Below are 24754 nucleotides of genomic sequence, written 5' to 3'. Positions count from 1 at the left end.
TCCATCCTGATACATACAGCGATTCTTCTGATGCAACTTTGTTGCTGCTTTGTGGCCTTAAAAGAGCAATTAAGGAGAAAACACAACTGTAGGTTGGTTTTTGGGTTCCTGGAGCTTCCCAGTCCTCAGCTGTTTGTATTAGTACTAGCATCTATTCCCACAGTCACAGCGTCAGAATCATCTAGGTTGGAAGAGACCTCCGAGATCACCGAGTCCAACCTCTGACCTAACACTAACAGGTCCTCCACTAAACCGTACCACTAAGCTCTACGTCTAAACGTCTTTTAAATCTTAACAGGAGAACTGAAAAATGATACGGTAGTCATCCCTTTACATCGTGATTCATCCTTAGATGCTCACAAACCAAAAGAAAACATTGGTTCTTTAGGCATACCTCTTGCGACACACAACAAAACCAAGATAATTACAGATTTCTCAGAAAATCTTCACTTTATTTTCCTTGTTCATATTGTGAAAAATATTGCATACAGGGGATATTCAGACTAGTGGGCCTGTCTACATTTAAATCTAATAATGTAAAATGCATGTTTTAGAATATAACAGACAACTTTAGGTAAATAATATTTAATAGGAACAGAATATTGGTTTGGAAATAAAATGACATTCATTGTCTGAATAGTGTTTCAGAATGGAAATGAAAAATGTATAAAGCACTTGTTAGAATTACAGAATATATTGCTGAAAGTCATTTGGTGTCCTGATGATTCATTTTTTCATTATTCTGTTGTTATTCTTTAAGTAACTTTTTTATATCTAATTTGGCCATGCCTATTGCCCATCTGCTGGTTTTCAGAAAAAATATTTTTTGTAACGGTGCAAAACAGTTGGTCAGGGAGGCCTACTCTGGGGTTCTTCCTTGGTTATGGGCTTCATTCTGCAGACCTGTCTTCAGCAGAGGTAAAAATGTAAAGATAGCTGTCTTACAGGAATGCAAGTCCCTACAGTAGTTAACATTTCTGTATTTAAAAAAACAAACCAACCAAACAAAAAAAAAACCACACTTTTCAAGACTTACTCTGCAAGACATGTTTCAGCTTATTAGAAATGTCAGACTGGTAGAATAAGTATTTGCCAGTGTTTTGTGATTACTGTCAAATTTGTAAGAAATTTTACAAATAATTTTTGAGGCTTAATTACGATCACTTACCTAAGGCTATTCTAGATGATGTTCAGAAGTTTTAAAAAGTCGGGCATCCATCTCTGATTACTTCTAGCCCTCTGATACACAGCAGTTATGTAAGGATTAAGGCTAGTTGGGATAGTTCCAGCAAAGAAATAGGAAATAACTGCCTTTGCTGCAGTTTCTCGTTTTGTTTTCAGATTGACTATTTCAGGTTGATGGTGTGCTTTCAGTAACCACTTGTGATTACGATCTGAGCTTTGCGTATCATCTGAGAAGTGGAACCTCAAAAGAAAAACACCACCGAAACAGAGTGGGATCGTTTAGGTGGTACTAGATGCAATGTGACGCATCCTTTCTTTGCACAGCCTGAGGTAATTTAGTTGCAGAACAAGATGAATTGAAGACGAAAACCTCATCTGCACACTATATGCTGTACAACTAGTATTCCAGACATCTCATTCATCATTGACAATAACCGAATTTTGCAAATAGTGAAGTTCCTGTTTTTATTGCATATTTTGACTCCAGACTTTTAAAAACGTCTTTAAGTTCACGGTGTACATGCCCACCTGTTTTTTTCATAGCATTAACTTTGATCTGTAGTAACTGTTGATAACGATAAAAAGTGGCTTTGAAAACATATTCTGTCTACAGTGTTTTTATATCACTAGGTGACAGTGAAGTGTATATTCCTACTTTATACTAGATGACTAAAACTTAATAGGTAGAACTCAAGATAGAACTGATAGAACTCAAATGAGTTGACTGACTGCCATGTAGCAAGCCAGTGACTCTAAATATTGGCCACAAACCTCTTGGACAGTTCAAACCTGAAAAAGAATCCGTGAAGAATCTTGGGTACAGATCTTTGTGGTTACTTGAGTAAGCTGAAACAGAACTATACATTTTCAGACTACGTTGTTATTCTTAACACAACTCGGAGTTTCACTCCTGTTTTTGCTTTAGCATCTACTACTGTGAAAGTTCTGTTGTAACAGAAGTTACTTTATGTGACTAGAAAGGACACTATCCAGTGGGTGTTTGTTTTGTTTTTAATTTGTTTAGTTTTGATTTATTTTGTCTTGTTTTAAACAGAGGTAGAAGCGTGGTTCCACTTTAGTGGGGTTTTCGTTGTTTATTTAAAGGTATGTTTCTTAATGTAAACCTTAATGGTGAGGACAAAGGCAGTTATGCTTGCTAGAATTTTAGAACACAAATACACAAAAACAACTAGTTACAAATACCAGCCTGAAAAAAACTTCACACTTTTCTTCTCCTCAGCACGTGCTTGTCAACATACACAGTCTGTACAATGTGATAAGACACTTTTAGTTAACGTTCACGCAACCAAAATAGATTAAAGGTACGTACTGAATTTTTTAAAACAGTACAGGTTAAGCAATCTGCAATTTAAGGCATGTTAGAAACAGAGGGAAAGTCTTTGTGCTCATTTATTCAGTTTTTAAATGAAACAAAAATCTTACATAGCTTTCCAATTGACAGTCAAAAATGGATCTTTTGAAATAGCAACAATACAAAAAAAATCCTCATTTAGGAATATGAGAAAAGCACTCAGCTAGAGAATGGGACTGGTTTACTTGAAAATAAACAAACAAAAAACCCAAACCAAACAGTAGATTGCCCCCACTGCATTTATGTAATTAAACTTCCAGCAGTCAGCTGCTTACTTTACAATATCCTTTAAAACTTTATTGGAGTGTTACTGCTCTGGTCTGTAAGAATCTGGCCTTTATGTCGTTATCAGTGTTTATGTAATTACCGCTGCATGGGATGCAAGTTGCAGACTCATAGTAGAGGACAAAACTGTCATGCAGCCGGAAGTCTGATTTAATTAGTTACGTGCATAGTACTTGCTGTGATCCTGCAACATGCTCTGCTTTCCATGCAATGCGTGAAGCATTCGCACATCAGCTCATAGGTGTTCTAAAGAGCACTTGGGAAACTAGCTCATTTATGTTCTGAAAGGCTGGCAATTTCTGTTCCGAGTCCTTGTTCTTAAGATAAATTCTTATATATAATAGAAACCTTGCAATTCTGCAGTGTCTGTTTAGCTAGCCTAAAGAAATTCTTTTTAAGTCCTGTCACCGATGCCAGATGAAAAGAACAAGGGAAAAAGAAAACTGAAACAGCAGAAGTCAGGATTGTTTTCTATTAATCATTGGCTTCTGCTCTGTCCCTTAAAATTCAATTTGTGTGCTTCTTGAGCATGTAGGTGGGGATTTGTTTTTGCCAAGCCACTGTTCAGCTTCCTAGTAATCATATACAGGTTGTTAGAACTGGCCTGTTTCCCCATGCATTTGATATGTAAACTGACAGTTTTTGTATTAGGCTGTGAGGATGGTAAGCTGATGCTTCCCAGCTGCTGGGATACACAAGGTATTTCACGACAGTTTCCTGAAGAATGTTCTGTCCTGCCTCCTACGCTCCCCATATTTTTCCATCCAGATCAACTCCTTCCCCCTCAAAAACGTTTAATTAGGCAGTGGTGCCTAACATCTTATTCCCCTGCTGCTGCCCCAGCCCAAGCATGACATCGGTGATGGAGTAGGGTATGTCAGCTTCCCCATGGCAAAAAGGGGCATGAAGTAGGAGACACTGAGCTGAGTAGTGCCCTGAAGGAGAAAGGGCTGTGTTACAAGTTGGGTACATTAAACAAGTGGAATGGAAACTCTTGAAAAAGGCAGGTGGGTGTCAGCTGCTTAGATATTTATCACTTAATTAATACCAAGTCAGGGATGCCAAACCAAGTTTAAGAGAAAGTACTGAAGACAGGGCAAAAGCAGACTGATCGTGCAAGTCAAATTCATTTTAGAAGGTCCAGTGGAAAGTGATTGGATCTCAGAAGAATGAGGCCAGCAGCTAATGCAAAGGAAAGCAATCCGCTTTCTTAGAAAAATTGCACTGCATTTGCCACAGAGCAAAAAGCATCCAGAAGGACTGTTATTTCAGTGCAGCTGATGGGCTTAAGAGCCGCATCTTAATCTGTCTTTGATAATTTGCTTCTTTAGGTATACCCTTGAGTGCATCTGGCTATAAATAGTCCAAAGGCCAGCAGTCAAGAACAAGAGGTGCAGAGCTAGTATCATCACCTGTTCATTTGGTTTTTGCCCTGCTTTAACGGTTAGCAAAAATAGCATAAGCACGGCAATTCTCTTAAATCCAGGCTTTTAACTCCTGTGCTTAGGGAGTTCTAAGAAGGACAACCAGTCTGCCTTCAGAACTATTTTGGGCCATTTGACCAGTGTAAGGTACATGACACAATAATAATATTAATAATGTACCTGACCTAGTACCCTTCTGTGGCACTAGAAGGGTGGTGTTTCTTTTCTTTTTCATTCACAGTCAGTGAGAAGGAGTGTTGTATGGTTTCTCACCTTTAACCCTTCCTTACCTTTGCTGGCTGCCATTGGTGAGGGTTGGATTTCAGAGGTCATGCGTTAAGTGAGACAGCCTGAAACTTGTGTGAGGTAACACTGATTTTTAAAAAGCAAAGCAAAAACCGAGTGGTTTGGAGGGCAGATGGAGGTATCAATAACATTGACGGTTACGTAATTCAGAAAAACTATTGAGAAGCTGTGCTCCAAGTTGCGATTCAGTCAGGAAAAGAAGCTACAACAATCAACAGAGATCCTTTTAATCGTAGCAACAATTGCCCACTATACACAAAATACCAAAAGATACAGGGTGAATGGGTCATCAGGGATATCGATTTACCGGTTACGGGAACATGACAAATTCAGAGTCCGACATCTGCTTACACTTCTGAAAAGCAAATAGGCAACTACAGATTCACCTAATGTAGGTAAAATTTAATGAAGGATCGTTGATCGCTCACAGATAGAGAATTTGATGCAAAAAAGACCACTGACTTCTGAAGCCTCTGTCCATAGTTTAGTAAATATTAGAGTAGTATTTGACTTCACCAGCGGATAAGAGAGTTTGATTGCTGTTTCCACCAAATGTTACTGAGTGAGCAGCTGGGGTCACAGGGAGGTTTTTTTTGCTTTGTCCTTTACACACACGTAATAGCCTGCAAAATGCTAGAAATAACTTGATTAAATTTTATTTAAAAGTTGAAAAGATCTACCTGAAGCATAAGTTTAGCCAAGGCCACAAAGTCATGTGAGTTTTACATACATGTAATATCTTACCATGCCAAAGCATCTGAAGGTTTTTTATAGAAGATCTACAATGCCACTGTTAAATGAATGGAAACAAGCAAGTCTTTGGTTTGAGAGGCACCAGCCAAAACATTCTGGCAACAAAACCAAGTAGCAGAGAGACAATGTCCGGAAATGGAAGAATGAAACAAGGTCAATAAAGAGTACCTAAGGCACCTTGTTTATAGTCATCTTTGCTACACTCCTTAAGACCTCCAAATAATATATAAAACTGCGAATGCTAAGGAATGTGAAGATGAAACAGCAGAGGACAAAATAAGTTACTCTTATTCCTAGTAAAAATTCCAATGATTGAAGGACATGAATAAATATATTTCTCCAAGTGATAATGAAGTAAGGAGAAGAATTAGAGCTAGGAAAATGAGTGAAAGGAGGAACCAGTACCATTAAGAGTAAATTAATTTGATAGTCATGAATTGCCAGTCAAAATGAAGTAGGAAAAAAGCCTGGGCGCTGAGATGTGGATATATTCTTTAATGTCTAGTGCATTTCTCAGTCTCAAGTACTATAGAAGGTGGGAAAATCCCCCTTAATTTAAAAAATAAAGAATAGGAGAGTGCAGTCTGTACTCGCTTAAGAACTGTACAGCAGGAAGTGCAAAATTGACCCTGCAATGTGCAAAGGAGAATTTTGAAGAGGGATGGGAATTCAGTTTATTCTACAATAAATATTTTTAATTGCCAGCTTAGTTGGGACCTTCATCAAATGCAGCACGTAGTTGACTGGTAAAATATGCTACATCTGAGGATAGAATGGTTGCAGTTTTGTTTTGGCCCTTCCTCCGTGCAAATCAATACCAATTTAAAAGGGGGCGAGGGGTCCATTACTTCTCTTCCATACTAGATGCTTTGTTAAAGTGAGTCAGCTGTATTGAGTCAGTTCCCTGTTCTTATGTTAGGAAACAAAGCTTATAATTAAAACACTCCTGGAGTCTTCAACATTTTTATGTTTTATATTCTATGTTATATTATAAAATATGATATTTTTCCTGAACTGGGTACAATGTTCAGTTTCCAAATTTACGTTCCCTTCCTTCTGCTAGCCAGAACGGGAACTCATCCCTTTGCCTACTTTTCAAGATCAAAAGAAAAACCCTCTATTCATCACAATCTCTGGCCTTATTTGAGTAGTTCATTTAGACACACCTCTGAAAGTTTCAGAATGTCATGAGAAATTGGAAGGAAAGACTGAAAGAGGCAGACTTAAAATAGAATAGTTTCAGTTGGAAGGGACCTACAAAGATAATCGAGTCCACCTGTCACAAAGAAATCTTCAGGTTTCCCAATGTGTGCAGCAGAACAGGAAGTCAGGTTAGCTGAACACTTCACGGGATATAAATACTTCCAGGTTTTTCACATAGTTTTGGGAATATCAAACTAACGTCTGCAATAGCCAGAAGCCTGGTTACATTTTAATGTGTATTAATTAAAAAACTGTACAACAGCATTTAGTGTTCATGAAGATGCATGTATGACTGTTACATTTTTGGCATTTTTAGGAAAGCACATCAAGCTTTAAAGCAGAATGAGACTGCATTGTCTTTCAGTACCTAGGTTACACTGAGAATTTGTGCTCACGAAGTACAAAAAACCACAAACATTTTTCTCAATGTCTGTTTTTACCTTGCATTCTCCCCTCAGGTATGGCCCATTTCCTGTTCCCTCGGAGCTACCTTTGGCTATATGGCTGGTCTGATTATTGCACCTCTGTGGATACACTGGAACCGGAAGCAGCTTACATACAAAAGCAGATAACTGGAGCAAAGAGAGACAAGGTATTTGTGCAGATTCCATACAGACTGTGCAAATGTTTTTTGTTGGGTTTTGTTTTGTTTTTTTTAGATATATATGTATATGTGTAGTCAAAGCAGAAGACTATCCAAATTCAGTTAGAGTATTTCAGGCCAAGCATCTCCACTCAATAGCATCATACAGATGCTGTTTCAACATGGTGCAGTTTTTGCTTCCTCTAGACTATGTAACCCTGAGAGATTGTACCTTCCAGTCTTAATAAAATATTTGTAACAGACGTGGTGGCTTCTTATTACGAGTTCATTGAGTTTGATTTTATTCCTCTGGATTTCACTGGTTGTAGAAGGCAGAATCATAGTTTTAGCTTTCAAACAAGTTCGCCGTGTACCTTAATGCGTTGTATTTAAATTCAGTAGAATTTCACAGTAAGCTTGGCCATTGTCAAATGTATCTCACGTGATTAAACAGCAGTTTATGCATCTTGAGCCTATCCTCTTCTTCACCGTGTGTTTCTTTGGAGTCAGAATGGCTATAATAGCTTCATCAAAAACAGTCTTCAGTCCCTTCTGTGTTAAAGCTGAACATTCCACATAGCAGTAGGCTCCTATCTGTCAAGAAAGTAAGTTAAATCAGTAGCGATCTACTTCAGCTGTTCAGATCTGCACGTCAGAAATTTGTTTCTATAGTGACACCACGAAGTTTGGCTGTGATCTTGAAAATTTATCTGAACGTGCTTCCTCCTGTAGGAGACACTAGATTTGTGTTTTCGCCAAAGATTTGGCATTTATTTAAGCTGGTTTGGTTTATAAAGGAAGCATATTAAATAAACTCTTTGTATTGGCAAGGGGGTCCTCAGGCATTTTTGATAATTAAACAGCAAAAAAGAACAATATAACCAAATTATGTTTCAAAAAAAGTCTCTCTAAAACTGTCCTGATAAACAGTATCCATGCAGTGTGTTAAAACAGTGTATAGCATTCTGAAATCATTTCCTAGAAATGCTTTCAACATCTTGCTTCAAAATGAGGCTTGGACAAGGTGACCTCAAAGGGTCCCTTGCAACCTCAACCATTCAGTGAGTTTTTGATTTTAATTATCTCTGATTCACGCTTACATAGTTTTTAAGGAGTTTCTAGACATGAAGTTAGAACAATTACTAATAGGGTAGTGCTATTCCATAGGTCTAAGCTGTATTCAACAATATAAGTAAATATTGTTAACTGGTAACCAGTCATAAGGTTTCATATGCTGGCTGGTAAAAGAAATGTAAAGAAAGAAAAGTCAGTTGAAAATAGATGGTTTTTTTTGCTTCTTTGCTACTTGATTTCATTTAGGAGTATCCAGTTTACCTCTTTTGCTAATTTCTGTCCTTGCTCCACAGATAAGGGCTTCTCTTTCATATCATTCAGTCTTGCCAGAGTTTTTGGGTCATCACGAAGATCAATCTAGCAAGAAAGATTGAAGTCATGTTGGAATAGTTTTTCTAAACAAAAGTCAGCAGGTTATATGACATCCTCATTTTAGAGCATAATTATTTAATGGAGAATTTCATGTACAAAAAAAAAAGGTGTCACATCATGGTTCAGATTGTGGATCCTTACTGATAGAAAAGCTCTGGAAATTTAAGCTGTGAGCTACTGTTAATCCAGAAGGACCACACATTTACTCCCTAATTCAGCTCTTCAGTTAGAATACCAGAAAGCTTATCTAGCAGTGGCAGCAAAATTAACCCAAATATAATAGCAACATGTTAGTCACTTCATAATTGAAGTCCAGTCCATGGCCCACAAGAAGCAAGAGGAAATTGTCTCAATCCTCCCCTTGATCCTTTGCTTCCATAATTAATGGATATGAGCAATAGTTGCAGACCGAAGTATTCCAAGTAATTTTGGAGGGTTATTAGATGAACAACCTTTACTCCTACAATAGTACTATGTTAGTATGAACAGACAATTCTATTCAGTAAGTCCCATGACTTTTACAGAAAGTCACCCTGAGGGATGCAGCCAATCTTGCCACCCCGTTTACGACGTGCAGATTTTTAACAAAATGAAAGTCGCTTATTAGAAAACAATACAGCTCTACTCGTTTCTGGCAATTTTTAGTGCTGTTCTGCAAAGCCAGAAGGAGGTGCTGCTCAGGTCCTGCTGGACTTGAACTTTCAGCCCGAAGAAATCATACAATGAACTGACCGATTTAAATAAACTAAAACAGAAACAGATATACCTGTGTTCCTACTAGTAAAAAGGGAACATTAGGTGCATACTCCTTCAACTCTGGTACCCATTCTTCCTTCACGTTTTGAAATGAAGCAGGGTTTACCACTGAGAAGCAGATAAGGAAGACATCGGTCATAGGATAAGATAAAGGTCTCAGACGATCATAGTCTTCCTGAGAAAGAAAAATTCTGTTATCTGCAATACTAAATTGTTGTTTAATTAATTGTATATTCAGTGTTTCATTAATTGTATATTCAGGAACTGTACTCGTATTTCAGGAAGTTTGTTGAAGCAAACTTTCTGAGTGTTTACAACTATTCCAGGTTAGTTAGTATGGCTGTTAGAACAAAATCTGCACGTAAGAGTAAGTATATGTAAATGTAAATATAAAAATAATCTCAGTGTTAAAACTGATAGAAACTTACCTCTGTAATAGAATATATGGAAGATTGCTCTTTAAAAAGTTTTCATTTAAAGAAAAAAAATGTTTACAGTCCAAACTTGCAGATCAAAAGTTAGCATCTGTTTGACCAAAGAAAAGTAAGCAGCTGTGACTGCTACGGAGCCACCCAGGTTATACAAAGCTAGGCTAGATTAAGGCTATTTAATGCACTTAACTTACATGTGCTCTTTTGGATTATATGTAGAAGTGATACTTGAGTTCCTCCTTAAGATTTTCTTTCTGGCTAAGAAATTTTACTGTCCTGTGCTAATGATCGGGGCAGAGGAAGGAAGGATCAGAAGGGAGCTCCTTTGTCCAGACTCTGCTTTCTGTAAGCAAGCTCAGCAAACAGTGGGAAGGAACAGGAATTAAAGATCAAGAACACTATCAAGGGAACATTAATGCCCTTTGGGAAGAACGTGTCTGTTTGAAAAGATTATTATTTGGGTCATTTAGAGCCACAGCATTTAAAGCCCCCAGTCCTATTGCCAGTGCGTACAGTACCCTGGCAACAGAGGTACTTAGGAGCATTGTCCCTGCTGTCAAACAGACACAGTCCCTCTAGCAAGAGAAAGACAGTGGGTTTTGCCATATATTTTCGCTAAGGTCAGGAGAGAATATGCCCCAGCTTCTTTCTGCAAGGATTCTTTTGGTCTGTAGCAGTGAATGGAGGCCCTGGTATTCCTACCTTAGACTTCTGTTTTTTAATATGTATCACTAATACTGAGCCCTGTCATTGCCAAGACAGTGAAGGATGACAGGTTTCTGCCTTCTCTTCCGCAATAAACACCAGTGCATGGTTAATCAGGGGGCTAGGCAGCCTCTCTCTTCCCCACGTAAGCTCCCCATCTTAATTAAATCACACAAATAGCAGAATTACTTGTTCGTTAAATGTAGACAGAAAAGTAATTCAACTCCATGTTTGAAACGAGCCAGAAAATCCAATTTTCATTTCCTTGGCAGCTGTCACATTACCAGATTATTAACCTATAGTTGCACCCTCAAAAAAGCCCTTTTTTGATTAAATATTAGGTTTTTAAGGTTGTGTCAGTAGAATTTAGAAAACATGTGAGAACTTCCTTCCTCAGCACAGCTTCTGCTAGACCCATCTTTTCATCTGGAAGTCAGCAGCTACGGGAAGAGGACTGTTATCATGAAATGAAGAAGAGATGAGAAAAGACGTGTAGGAGCAAGCACAAGAGGAGATTCTGCGCGAGCGAGGAGGCAACCATTGGCCAGCACTCTTCGGTGTCCTCATGTGCAATTTTGGTTATACAGACTTCACTGCCAGTCCTATACACTCCGCAGTTTTGTCAGTAAGCCAGAGCATGCTGAACTGTAAACATGGACACACCATTTCACAACCCCAGTAGCTGAAACTACTGTGAAACGTTTTGACAGCCCTTTTTGAAGATCTGCTGTTTCTCTACTAGTATCGGGATCCTGTTTCAGAAGAAAAACCTAGTAAGCTTGTCTTTTGAGCCATTATGGCTATTCATCGTGGAAAGCAGAAATAAATTTTTTTAAAAATCAAAACTGCAGCTCAAAACTATTCGACATTCAATTGTTTTTTTGTGTGTGTGTATTTTACATTTCACTTAGAGCCTGCTCAGAGTTGCCACTCTGTTTTCTAGGGTGGAGATCAAAATCCTAAAAGAAGCTTCCCAACTGCAAATTAGACAGGTCCCCAGAGTACAAAATCTGCATGCAGGAACACTCGCACAGATCCATCAGTTGCTCTCCAATTCAGCTCTACTAAATCTACTAAATTCTTGGCAAATACTCATCATTTGCTAATCCCAAAGCCAAGTTACCTTTGCATGACTTACTTCAAAACTTTTATGTTTAGTTTATCATTTTTAAGACCCATTGGATACAAATCCTTGTACATTTGGCCACATCTCGGTAATGCACCTTACTTCTCAAGCATTCACCAGTGGTCATCCGTGAGTGAGCAATTTTAGTGCTTTTTAAGGAGTGCTCATTGCTGATCTGTCCTGTCCCTGCATCTATTTATATGCCTTTTGATTTATACCCTGCTCCGTCTGCACTGGGCAAGCTGCGGGTCCAGCCTGCGTAATTAAGATGTTAAACTGAAGACAAGTACAGTGTGATTGGATACTTTATGTACCACAGCCAAAGACGTACGTGGTATTCACTACAGTGACTTCACTGCATTGACGCTTGCTTAAATTAACAGAGAATTTGGCTATACCCACCAATCCTGCTGCTTGAAACAAGCCAATGCTGTCAGGCTCTCCTTTAAACCTCACCTGTGCTATGAAAATTATGTTCGTATCGATACTCATAATGGCCTACCACCGCTTGTTTTAGTAAGACAGGTAATTCTAATGTAATCTCCCCCCATATGATCAGTTTTAAAGCATCCAAAACTTGGCTATTTACTGTCCCAGTCCTGCATCCTCCTAAGAGAGAGCCTGGCTTCAATGTTACCAGCCTCTAGTGGGCCGTCTGTGTGTAAAGGCTCCTTCTGCTCCCCCACAAATCCCAGGAACTAACAATCCAAACTGAAAGCCTTCTCTGACGTATCGCTGCACTTGGTAAAAGAATCTGAAGTACTATATGAATTTAGGCTGAATATTAGAGAAGCCTGGAAAAAATCTGATCCCTTCAATTATAATTTATTTCCTGAATCTAGTGTAAGGGAAATAAATGTGGCTTATTGTAAAATTAAATGCAATGGCAAAATCTAATTCTCCTAGTCAGTCAACATAAATTCCAATCTGAGTGCATGTACACACCGCACTGTACAGCAATTAAACTTCCAATCTAATTGGCGTAGGCACTGCCTATATATTTAGGCATTAAAAATATTTAAAGAATTTAACTGGAATATTTTAAGAATATAAATAAGATGGGTAAGAAAGCCACAAAGGATCAGAATATGCACTTAGCTCTCAAAAACTCCAGACTGTACTGAAATGGCTCGTTCTCCAATATTTGCTAGCCTTTAAAACAAAATTGTTCACTGTTTGCTGAAGCAGATAAATACAGATAGAAAAAACATGCTGAAAATAGAAGAGTTGTAATGACTTTAAGCAAACTGGACGCAAGTATGTTGGCTTCGTAACTGTTATATGGTGCTGTGATCTTCTATGGACACCCTCCTGAAGACACTAAATTGCAACAGGAGCATACGTCTTTTAAATAGTACCTCTGCAGTAACCCAGGACAGCTGCCAACAGAGACGAGACACGGGAAAGGAAACAAGATGGAGGAACTGGTGACTTGGCTTCTCAGCTACAAGCCGGGAAGGACTGCTTTGGGGTTGTTTTTGTTTCGTTTTGTTTTTAGGAGTGGAGAAAGGAAATCCATAGTTTTAAATTTTCATTTCCCTCTAGTTTTGATTTTCTACGGGTAAATCTAGCATTGCCTGTATCTTCAGCTCCTTCAAGTCTCTCCTTTAGGTCTAAAGTTCTTTCCATCTGTTATAGTAATTCATTATCTGCCTCTTTCAGGTTTTCTGCTCCCTTGTGCTGGAGTACTGAATCACTGTTTTTCACCATATTTTGGATGTTCAGGTGGATTTGTCTTAATGCATCCAAAATTTGGCTATTTTTTTTCCTGACCTTTAACTTCTCAAAAATAGAGGAACTTTTTGCACGTAGACTAAAGAATGGCCTTGCATTGCATTGCAGCAGTGTATTGGTCTTCATTGCAAAGGTTTGCTCAAACCAAAAGCAGAATGCAGTGCTGTATTTCAAGTTGTCTAATTGATTTTAAATTAATACTTTTGCCCAATTCCATGGATATCAGCTGGGAGGCATAGTTAAGAACACAAAAACTGTATTCCTAACTCAGCAACTGACATAATATGTCGCCCTGAGCAAATTATTATTCTCTCTCTACTTGCATCTTCCCATCTGTTAGGGTGTCCCAAAGGGGGTTGCTAGCTTAATAATGCATTAGTCTTTGCAAAGCACTCCAAAAGCTTTTGATGTACACAGCTTACGTGCAGTGGGATATTTTTAAAAAATAAACTCAGACAAACTAAGTCTAATAATCTCATAAGCATGATTTTGTTTGGTTTATCAGAAAACTGAACGCAGAGGTGCAGGCATACCTGTGATCCCACAGTTTTAGAGCCCCTGTTTTATGGCATCCCCCTCCTCCCTGACCAAGTTAAAGCAGTGGGGACCGAGGTCCTTACCCCTCTCTCAGTACTGTGAGACCACAGGCCTCTTTCTCCTCCTGTGGAACGGGATTAGGGTCTCTGTATCCCATTAGGAGAGATGAAGGACAATTAGAGTCTAAGCCGTCTTGCAGTCAGTACCATCCCACACCTTGACCAAGACATTTGGGGAAATGCACACCTCTAAAGTCTGCTGTTACAGGCAGTGAAGAACACATGAACCTAGATCATTTTGTTTTCCTTGCAATATGCGGGCTGGTGTCTTTAAACAACCAGCAGAAACCAAATTCCGGTACTTCATTAACATCAGTGGCTGGAGCCCTGAGCAAGGCGTGTCATGCCTGAATTCAGGCCTCACTTTTGTACTCTGGCAGAAACAAAGTTAATGACTTGGAAAGAAATGTAAAGTATACATCCCCAGTCACATAATGCTGACATACTCTTATTAAACAAAAGGAGAAGCCTATTTCTTTTACATTCTGAGAAGGTAAAAGGTGGATGGAGGGGAACAAAATAAAGCCTGCACCACTCTGGAAGAAAAACTGGAACTTGACAACTCTGGGTTTGTGCCTCTGCGTTAGCAACCATCTGTTGCTTTCACAGCTTACAACAGCAATCACAAGAGGAGGTTCTCGCTCCCAACCATCTGTTTTTAGAGGGGAAGCCAAAAATAGACATCAGGCGGAGCTGCTAGAGGAATCCAGCCTTCGTGTAGCGCAGGGCAATGACAACCGCTGCTCACGGGGTCTCAGTGAGGCACACATGCGTAACGAGCTGCTTTCTGTGGAGCAGAATCCCAGCTGTAAAACCAAGTTGTAATCTGTTTCGTAGTAGGATGGTTGGAAATACAAATATATACAAGATTATACAATCCATACAGTTCGCCAAACTCTAATTTTATCATTTTTGGAGTGCATTTCAAACCTATCCAAGGTTGCAATGTACATAGTTTTCCTCCCTGTAAAGAAATTTCCATTTCAGTAGGCCCCCAGTAATATTTTGGTGAACGTAACGAACGAACCATAACAACTGTGGTGTCTAACACAGCCCCAGGGACTTAGCAGCAGCTCACAGCTACCCCAGCAGGCAGATCCTACTGTCTCACCCGGACTATTTGGAATTAGAGGCTGACCCGCAGCCCTGCCATAAGCACCAGGGAGCAGCTGCCTGCCCAGAAGCACGGCAGGAAGCAGGTTTCAGGTGCCGGGCTGAATCACGCTGTGGTTTCTGATTCTACTACATGCTTGGTGGGGGAGGAGAGAGAGGGAAGTGGTCTGTACTGCCCTATACGAAGCACAAATTGCTTCCCTGCCTTAAAAACCAGCTCTCCGCAGCATTTCGGCACGGGCTGCGTGCACTCCGTAGCCCTTCGCAGCACACCTGCGGGCCCGCTTGGCAAGCCACAGCTCGGCCTGACACAGCACGGCCTGACGCCGCTGCCGGTCCCGTCCTGCAGCCCAGGCCCTGCCACGCGGATCGCTAGGTTCCATTTTGTGGTTGCCTACATCTGTAGACAACCTACAGCTGCCCCTAGTTTCGGGACGTGCGAAACAGGGTCTGGTGATCACTGCCAGGCTGCAGGGAGAAAGAACGCCACAGGCCCCCGGACCCTTTGGCTTCTGGGGATACGGCCTGCACTTCCGAAGGCAGAGTCGTCCTGTCGGGGCCTGTGCACACAGCTTTCCCAGGGAATGCAGAAAGCGGCTGATTTGGGTCCAGCAGCTATTTTTAATTTATAGAAAAGGCTGCAAGAAGACAGGCTAAGTGCTCTCCCATTGTATTCTAAAAATGAAGTAAACTGATCTAAATCCATCTCTAAATTCCTGTGAGGAGGGCTGTTCAAAGGACGTATGAATTATACATTGAAAAAGCCCAGTGTTTGCAAATTACGATTTTTCTTCTGACAGAACTTCCCTCTGGCATATCAGAGAACTACGCAGCTGCTTACATGTCTGAAATGCTTTTCTGTATAGAGAAATAACTAGCTGAAAGATGGAGCCTACTAAGATGGATTTTAGAGCCTTGAGACAAGGATGGAATATGCCCTTTATTATACATAAAATTGCCTTTGATTGATCAAAATTGATCCCAGTCTTAATGTGGGATTAAATACTGTCCAAGTCCTACATCTCGGCATGTGGTGATACTGAACTATTTGCCTAGACAGTCTCAACAAAACACTGCTCTCCATCACCACAGTAACTTCAACTTGCTGGCCTCTTCCTGATGTTCTAAAAGTAAAAGTCTGATATTTCTCTGCAAGACTTATTATTTTAGCATCTTGAGCAACAGAACATGGATTCAGCAGACTGCAAGCACTATCAGTGAGCGCACTTTCACTTGAACACACCTATACCAGTTGCTCAGCCACTAGGAGCTCCTAAGAAGCGGGAGGGTGACTGCCGTGGGCAAGCCCTCTCACTCGTTATCCAGCAGAAATCGCAGCTCTGAGGTGCGGTGCTGGTTTCCTTCTCGCAGTCAGTGACCTTATGAGTAACGCTCTTCCCACACCAGTTTCACACTTTCTCTGCAAAAGGAATTCACCCCAGTTTTGGTGACTGTGGCCATGAACAATCAGGATTTTTCATTCTTTCACATTGAGTAATCAGGGAAAAACAATTAAATGCACCCTGGCACAGAGGATCTGGTCAGACCCTCGGCAGACCCTGCTGTTAGGAAAGACGGGTTCTTTCAGTGTATTTTTACAGGAGAAAATGACTGTCAAGAAGTCTGTTTTCACTGAGAAAACAAGCCTTGGAATAGAGATGGTTTAATACAGTTATCTGTGTCATGGCAACAAAGACTGGTCAGTTAGGGGTCCCGCTCCCTTTCACTTTTTACAAATAAATCCCAAAAGCACATTCTTCAGTCCAGTGCTGAGAAACAGCTTTGTAAGACAGAAGACTAAGACTTCATCACACTGACTCTGCAAGATTAATTCCCATTACGCAGCTGCACAGAGGGCATAAACTGCCAGAGTACCTTTGCCATCACGTGCACTCCATAAACGCATCATGGTGAAAGTTTCTGGAATTAAAAGTGTTCCTAGGAGTCTTCTGCATCTCATTTTATGTCAATCCCCGATGTGTCAGGGCTAACAGCTGCCATCGAAGAATGTGGTAAAACACCCAGTGGTTTCACTGCCGCAGATGCTAAGGCAGCTGAAAAACCTCCTAGGGTTTCTCTTTCTGAAGAGAGGAATACGACAGCCACCTCACTGCCCATGGGTGGGCTATGTGTGGGTACCAAGTAAAGATGCAGCCCACATTGCTCCTGGCATCCAGCTGTAATTCACTCTAGCACTGCATCCCAACTGGACAGCAGGCCAACCTGGAGCAATGAGCCCTACAGATGATCTTTTAGCATTCACGGCTGCATCTGATTTAGAGCACGAGCTGCTTGAGGCACATTCAGTCTGTGTGTCATTCATCTAATGCAATAAGCTCACCTAGGATGCTGACAGATGTTCCTTTGCTCTGGAGAATAACACTGCCATCTGCATTTTGATACATACACCAGCACGTGCCGAGCACTGCTAAGAATCACTGTCCACGTGCCACAGAATGGATGCAGCGGAGATTAAAAGAGGACGAGGACAGCAGCAGCTCATGAGTCAACTGACACAACCTTTACAGAAGTGCTGGAAGCGTCACGTAGCATTCAGGCATTTTTCTTAACATAGATCACCCAGTCACCAATCCAAACCAAAAGACTACTTACAAAACCACAGCAGAACAGAGCAGTAAAAAGATGTCATTCCCCTCCTCTTTTGCCCAGTTCACCTTTTTTTTTTTCTTTCTTTTTTTTTTTTTTTAATTAGAGGAGCCACGGTTTTGTTAGAAACGTAACTGCTGATTTGGAGGTTAAAAAAAGTCCTGAATCTCTGTCCCAAAGCATCCATTTTAACAATACTGTTTTTTTTTATAATTGCCAGTAAAACTTCCAAGATTTGGAATCAGTGTTTTATATTATTTCTTAAAGCCCAGGTTCCTGGAGTATGATGATTACATGAAGAAAAATAACATCCTTTTCACTTTTAAATGAGAGGTGTTTCCAGTCCCCTGCAGACACAGAGAAAACCTGAATACACAAAACTCAAAGGAAAACCACTTCCAGCAAAGGGCAAAAGAAAAATTCCCAATCTGTTTTCCTTTTCTAGGTTTTTAGGTGCTTCCTAGTGTGGTCTGGGGATAGGAATAGCTGACTCATCATTTTGAATGTCTGGGACTGACAAAACATTGGTATTGCTACTAATTTTTATGTTCATTTTGTCCATATGTTCTCAAGAAAGGAATGGGAACAAAGCACTCTGAGCTCAGCAATAGGGTGCCTGCTGACACAGAGCTGCGGATCAGACCCTAGCTGACGTTATAAGTCCTTTTGCACTGTTTCTCGCCAAGTAATTGACTGGGAGAAAGGTCTTTGCTGTGGAGGCAGTACTCTAGATTACGTTTGGCTTATTTGAAGGTGTAGTTTAGAGGCTGGCTCAGGAGCTAAACGATAAATGAAAAATAGTGCATTTTTGAGACTTTTTATATTCACCAAAACATGAAGAGCTCTTTGCGAAGGAGACATTTCAGTCAAGAACTCTGACTACAGACCTTCCAAAAATTCGCTGGGTCTCGTGCATTCTCTGTAAGAAAACCCTGCCAGCTCCTGCCACCTCGCCCAGTCCCACCACTTGCTGCCTTCAGTACAGCGTAGGTTATATGATAATTACATGATGCAGGTGCACACACCAGCTTAAAATTGGGAAGTGAGAGGATATGCAATAACATTATACTGGAAAAGCAACAATTATTGCTTGCACTCAGGATTGCCTTTTTAGATTGTGGTGTTTGGATAGCATAGAAACATGGCACTGTAACTCAAAGAAATCGTAAAAGAGCAAAATTCGGAGAGAACTCTGTCACAGCCTAAACCCAGAAAAAGAAACATTTTTACTTGACTACACAATCAGTGCTTAGCAAGAGCCTCCCTAGGTCAACACTTCATAAACATGTGCTTTTATCATAAACTGAAGTTTCAGAGAACTTCTCACACTTGGTTTGCTTTTTACTTCAGCCTGCTGTTAGCTCACTTGGCCAAGACATTCTGGATCTACATTTTCAAACAAAACCCTTATGCTTGGTTTTAAGATAACTCGGTCCCAACCTTCAGAAACGCTGTAGGGCTTTGGACACTCTGAAAAAGAAACAGCTGTCTTGGGTTTGCCACATACATCCAGTGGATCCTTTTGGGAACTCAGAGCAGTATTTCCCATCCCTAACTCGCCATCTGGTGATCACAATACTTACCTGTCTAAGAAAGATGTGACGCTTTCAAGGTGTGAATCACAGTTCACAACAAGGTGTTGGAACATAAGCTTGGCACTGGGATTATTATTATTATCGGAAGAGCATTTTTAAAAGCTAATCTGAAGGTAAAAGTCCCTTTCCCTCCAAAGGGAAAGCCTGTCTTTGCTCAAGTATTTGTCTACTGAACTCTCATCACAGAGACCGCAAGCTCGCGCGCATCACCTCCTCCTTTTGCCTAGAAATCTTAAATTTCAGAGGGGGAATCTGGGCACGTTTCTATTTTCAATTACCTACACCCAGCCAGTTGCTGCTGCAGAGCCGTTCAATCTACAGGGCTGGCAACATCCCTAAGGGCTGAGGCCGAGCTATTCATAGGACAGCACGCCGGCCCGGAGCGGGCTCGCAGGCTGCCGCAGCAGCTGCCGGCCCGGCCTTGGCAATGCGAAGGGAGCGAAGGAGAATACGTGGGAGGAGGGAGGTGCGGGGTGGGGGGACAGAAAGGGGGCAGGGTGTTAAGGGCTGATGTTTAATTCTCAGATTTGCCAAAATCATGCTACAGATTGTAGCAATTGTAACTCTACAATGGTTTTGCGTTGCGGGAGACTGTGCTTGCGTGCTCGGCGCTCTGGCCGCGCGGTACGTGCAGCATATGTGGTCCGAGGGGGGAAATTCCTGTTGCACAACAGAGTAGCCAAAATGGTCAGCAGCTGCCACTCCTTTCAGGATACTGAAGTGGTACCTGCTAAACCAGGACTACCTACCAAGGCCAAGACAAACAGTCGGCAAGAATTACAAAGATGACTGCTCTTTCCTATTTATAGCAACCGCTGCAAGTTGTGTGTCCATCCTTTTTAATAACCATGCCTCCATCCCTCTCTTTCCCACAGGCTCATTCGCAGTTACAATCATTTGTTTATACACCTGGCCTTGCGGCAGGCGCTGATCTCGCTAATATTTGAGTTAGATTTACACACTTCGGCAGCCTGACCAAGTTTAATATAAAATTGCTTTTAACATCAATTTTAACTCAGTTACAATGACAAAAAAAAAATATCAGCGGATCTGAATTAAGGTGGCTGCAGCTGCAGCAAGAGTAGCCACCAAAACCTGAGCTGACGAAACCAGGCAGCGGCTTGTTCTCGTATTGCGCTTAGCCAAGTTTCGCAGCTACTGTCTTGGTGACAGTTGAGAAGCCACCGAGAGTCTTACCCTGGTCTGCTCCAGCCTCCTCCTGGCCTGCCTCCAGCTCTGACAGCCCTTCGCACCACAACACACCGGGACCGCAAGGCTTCCACAGGTACATGGTCAGCACATACTGGAGGAAACCGACCACATCACGAATGAAAACCCCACATCAAAAGGGAAGGAGAGGAGGATGAGCCCTGACTGCCATTTTAAGCAGCAGGCTTCAGCGTGGAGCACAACCCCATAGAGGTAAACGCTGTGTGTCCTCACGCTGTGTGTCCTCCCACTTGCTCCGGTCATTTGGGACGTGGCAAGGGGACACGCAGCGCCTCTGTGAATGCTTACAGGCATTTCTCCAAAAGTTTTGCTACCATGATAGCTGGCAGTATTATGCTTGGTATTACGAAAGATCAAAATGATCATCACTTGTCCTAGTTCAAAAGCGCTCTACCAGGGCAAAGTCATCAGACTCCTGATGGAGCCACGGTTCCCTTTCCAGGTTTATTTTGCCACGCACCCATGCTCCATAACAAACTGCACTGGCACACAGCTACTCTCCCCCAGCAAGAGGGGATTGTAAAGCCAAAGGCACACAAACACCACCATTGTGAGCACCTCACAGCTAAACTTCGGCATATTTCTGCTCCCAGCTCTGGGCGATGCAGGTACGCTCCGCCCCTTCTCATCCGCTGGGGAGGCAGAGGAGCGAGGGGATGAGCCAAGAGCCATCCAAACCCAAGGGCTGTGCCCAGCAGCAGGGCTAAAAGGAGCTGCGGCTCCACCTCCAGGAGGAATTGCCTGAGGAATGTCCTCCCCAGGATGGCAGAGCCACCACCGGGACCAGTTCCCATCTGCCTCCCTGGAGCAGGAGCCGGCCTCCACAGCTGCAAAACCAAACGGGCTCCGAGAGCCTCCCCTGCCCAGCAGCTGTACTGGCTATTTTCTGCTGAACCACGGCCGCAGTATTTTCAGCCAAAGCGCCTGGATGCACGCACGCACACAAAGGGGGGAAGGTCTGTCTGCGTGTAGCCTGAAGCTTGTGAACTGTGTCATTTTCCCCTGCTATATATAACCTGGAAAAAAAGGGACTTTAATGGATTTATTCTCAACCTACTTTAAATGCACAAAGACGCGAGGCATTACGTGATCAGTGCAGTTACTATGTGTGATTGCCTGTGTTGTGAAGAAGCTTGCTAGAAACGCATACTGGGTGTCATGAACTCAACAGCTTACAGCCCCTCTGCCAAACAGAAGTCTGTCACAAGTTGCTAAATACATAACCATGCAAGCTAAAGACACCCACAGGCTGATAAGTCAGTATTTCAGGCTGATGAGTCTGCTGCGCACCAGCTAGAAACCGAAAGGTCTTGATTCCTCGCTCTGCCACGGGCTTGCTGCATGAATTTGGAGCGGTCAAGAAGTCCAAGCCTCCGGTCACGCTCCCTGCCCCAGGAGATGAGACCTGCAGGCTGTACCGACTTGCTCTGTCCGGGGCTGGGGACAGGCACGCTCTGAAGACAACGAACTGCTCAGATGCCACACAGTAATCGTGTGCTGCCAAGTCTGGAGAAAATGATACTATCAGGCCAGTACTTTACAGTAAAACTATTTGGGAGTGAGAGAATTAGAAATAAAAACACCGATGTACGCTGGCACAGAAACCCTGACTTTGAGCAGCATTGAATCCGAGCTGTACAAAAGTCTGTACAAACAGCAGGCATGTACCAGATGCAGCAGACTGTTTCCTCAACATGAAGAAGGCACCAGCAACTCGTGGCTCTTCTGCTCTTAACTACATACATCTTTAAACTTGGAAGTAAGCTTTCTTTTATGCCCTGGCTCTAGAAGAATGGCTTGTCAGCAAACTGTCCCTGATGAAGGAGGAAAAAGAACAAAATCGCTGGTCTAGGGTCTCTACACGGGGTCCCCGTGAGAATCTCCTTATTCGTGCTGATTGTTGGGATGGGGCTTTCGTGGGCAGCCCCAGGTGTCCACCGCTTCCCCCCATACGCTGAGCTGAGGTGAGGATAACAGTAAAGATTTTAATATCACCTGGTAGGGCTGACTAAAAGGAGAGTTTTGCCAAGACCAGACATATTTGTAAAGGTAGCCTCATTAAAACACTCTACATGAGCTAAGGCTCCTCTGAGTTAGGACAGCAAGATCTGGTCCTGGGTACATCAGAAGCTGTAATGTGAGCTTAGGATCTCAACTTCTCACAATTTGGACAAGGAAAAAAAAAAAAAAAAAAGCTTACTTCAACTTTTTACAAATCTAGATACATAATTTAACACTGAAAAGTTTTTCTTAGCTAACAGGAATACCTTTGCTTGCTGTTTGCTGCAAACTGGCCGGTTTACCCTGCTAGCTTTAGAGGAGGCCAAAGGTCTCTCCGTTTGGTACTCAGCACGTTCAGGCAGCGAGGGATACCACAAAACCACATTAGTTAAGGTTACACAGAGTTGACAACACGCGCTCCCATTAATAGTAACAAGTCAGCACAAGCTGTTTGAGACAGCATCCACAAATAAGCTATGCATACGTACGCTAGCGCTAGGTGCTTATTTTTATATTTTCCAATGCTTATGATAGAAAAATAGATGTGTATTAACGAGATGCTTTAATTTGCCTGAGCACTAGATCCTCGTAGCGTAGCACACTCGAGCAGTTTTTTACAACAAGCTGTGTTTTGAAAAACCATTTACTACGGAAAAGCAGGGCTACGACAGAAATAACAAATGAACTTAGTTTGCATAAATGGGACTAGTTTGTGCTTATATCAGCGATATATCACAATCGTGAAGTCAGTCTTTTTGGTAAGAATCTCACCCTTCAGCTACCAGCCTTTTGGAAACGAGGCTGTTTCCTATAATTCTCCTAGAATGGAGTTTATCACTGTTTTCAGGCCTCACAAACATATGAAAGATTGGTTGAGTGCTGCTCCCCTTACGGCTGCATGCAAATCTAAAAAGTTACACTGATTTGGCCAATAACTGTTCAATCAAGTACGGGAATAACTCGGTCAAAACGTACAGCTTCAGCCGACACAAGTCCGGTGAGGTTATTTTTACTAGCTACTCGTTATGACAAGGAAGCACATCTGAGACCATGTGAGACCAAACCACACGCTCACACTGCGAGAAGTTTTCATGTAAGAAATACACAACTTTCCAAAAAAAAAAAAAAAAACAATGCAGCTTTTCCGTATACGCTCCAGGCCTGTCTTGGGAGTCTCCTGCACCTCCCGGGGCCGGGCCCTTTACCAAGGGTGCTTTTTTTTGTTTCAGCTAAGCCCTCTCCAAAGGGCTGCGAGTGCCTTAGCGGAGGAGAGCAGCCGTGCAAGCCAATACAGCGGAGAGGGGGCTGAGCAATGGAGCCCTCAGCGCGCTGCGCCGCGGCTGCCTCCGGCACGAAGCGCCTCGTCCAGCACTAAAACTACTCGTGATGCACGCTGACGTAGCGCCTTTCACCAGGCAAGAGGAACCACTTGAATTGTCTAGAATAGCAAAAAAAAAAAAAAAAAAAAAAAAAGGAAGAAGGAAACAAGCCCCGAGCCCCCTCCCGGGCTGCCCCACACGCCGCCCCAGGGTGACATTTGGCTGCTTTCCGCCGCCCCCGTCGGGAGGAGCGGCTGTCGGGGGGCTGCCCGCTCCCCCCGGGGCTGGGGGCGGCGCGCCCCGGGGTGCTGCGGGGCCAGCTCGGCGTCTCACCTGTCCGGCGGTGTCGTAGAGCCCCAGCAGGTACTGCTTGCCCCCCACGGTGACGCTGACTGCAAGGAGGGAGAAACGGAGCCGGTGAGGCGGCGGCCGGGCCGGGCCGGGCCGAGGCGAGCCGAGGCGATCCGGGCGGCCGCCCCCGCTGCCCCCGTCCCCTCTCACCTGCGTAGTGGTCGAACACGGTGGGCACGTACTCCTCGGGGAAGGCGTCGTTGGCGTAGCTCATCAGCAGGCACGTCTTGCCCACGGCGCCGTCCCCCACCACCACGCACTTGAGCATGACCGCGGCGCTGCCATGGGCCATGGCCGGAGCCCGCCCTCATGGCCCCGCGGCCGCTCCCCGCCGCGCCGCCGGGCCCCCCGCCATCGCCGCCGCCGCCGCCGCCGCCGCCTTCTCCTCAGCGGGCGCCCCCGCCGGGCGCGGCCCCCCCGCCATCCGCCGCCGCGCTGGGCCCGGCGGGAGCCGCCTTCCCCCGGCCGCGGCCGCGCAGGGGAAGTGCGGGCCGGAGGGAGGCGGAGGGCGGCCGCGCCTGGCCGAGGAGGCGGCGGCGGGTGCCGGCGGGTGGCGGCCTCCCGGACCGCCGGCAGCGCCCCTCCGGGACCGCCCGCCCCGGGGCCCGCTCGAAGGCGGCGTTTTGGAGTGGC

General features: G+C 43.1%; 2 protein-coding genes across 9 annotated transcripts in view; one reads left to right on the top strand and one right to left on the bottom strand.

The window, feature by feature from the left end:
- Positions 1-11291, top strand: part of PIGF (phosphatidylinositol glycan anchor biosynthesis class F) — a 25478-nt gene extending 14187 nt beyond the window's left edge. Inside the window, exons 6-7 of one of the 6 annotated variants that reach the window (XM_080588257.1) lie at positions 6987-7120; positions 10852-11291. In XM_080588257.1, coding sequence (XP_080444383.1) covers positions 6987-7100 — 114 coding nt within the window. In that variant the 3' untranslated portion in view covers positions 7101-7120; positions 10852-11291. Of the gene's footprint in view, positions 1-1322; positions 4473-6986; positions 7375-10846 lie in introns of those variants that run through there. The other 5 variants (XM_080588256.1, XM_080588255.1, XM_080588260.1 and 2 more) reach the window with 5 other exon arrangements.
- On the bottom strand, positions 4786-24592 carry RHOQ (ras homolog family member Q). 3 transcript variants are annotated; one of them, XM_080588262.1, is made up of 5 exons: positions 24272-24592; positions 24104-24162; positions 9324-9421; positions 8447-8542; positions 4786-7705 (listed from the first exon to the last, which is right to left on the bottom strand). In XM_080588262.1, exons 1-5 carry the CDS (start codon positions 24430-24432, stop codon positions 7550-7552), a joined length of 570 nt encoding a protein of 189 aa, XP_080444388.1. In that variant the 5' UTR covers positions 24433-24592; the 3' UTR covers positions 4786-7549. The 3 variants fall into 3 exon arrangements, with proteins under 3 accessions (XP_080444388.1, XP_080444387.1, XP_080444389.1); XM_080588261.1 differs by having other exon boundaries at positions 9324-9488; positions 24272-24572; XM_080588263.1 differs by having other exon boundaries at positions 4786-7701; positions 9324-9488; positions 24272-24572.
- Between the last annotated feature and the right edge of the window lie 162 nt (positions 24593-24754).

The sequence above is a fragment of the Anser brachyrhynchus genome, assembly GCF_964034855.1.
Source record: "Anser brachyrhynchus genome assembly, chromosome: 3".
Classification (NCBI taxonomy): domain Eukaryota; kingdom Metazoa; phylum Chordata; class Aves; order Anseriformes; family Anatidae; genus Anser; species Anser brachyrhynchus.
The sequence above is the reverse complement of the archived record's forward strand: the minus strand, read 5'-3'. Positions and strand labels throughout refer to the sequence as shown.

Bases quoted from the DNA above. Each gene is read 5' to 3' on its own strand.
- RHOQ (XM_080588261.1), bottom strand. From the start codon at position 24,413: ATGGCCCATGGCAGCGCCGCGGTCATGCTCAAGTGCGTGGTGGTGGGG. The intron at 9,489-24,103 runs GTGAGACGCCGA...TTTCTTTCTCAG, and splicing joins TCTACGACACCGCCGGACAG to GAAGACTATGATCGTCTGAG. The intron at 7,706-8,446 runs GTAAACTGGATA...CTTTCTTGACAG, and splicing joins GACAGAAATTAGCAAAAGAG to ATAGGAGCCTACTGCTATGT.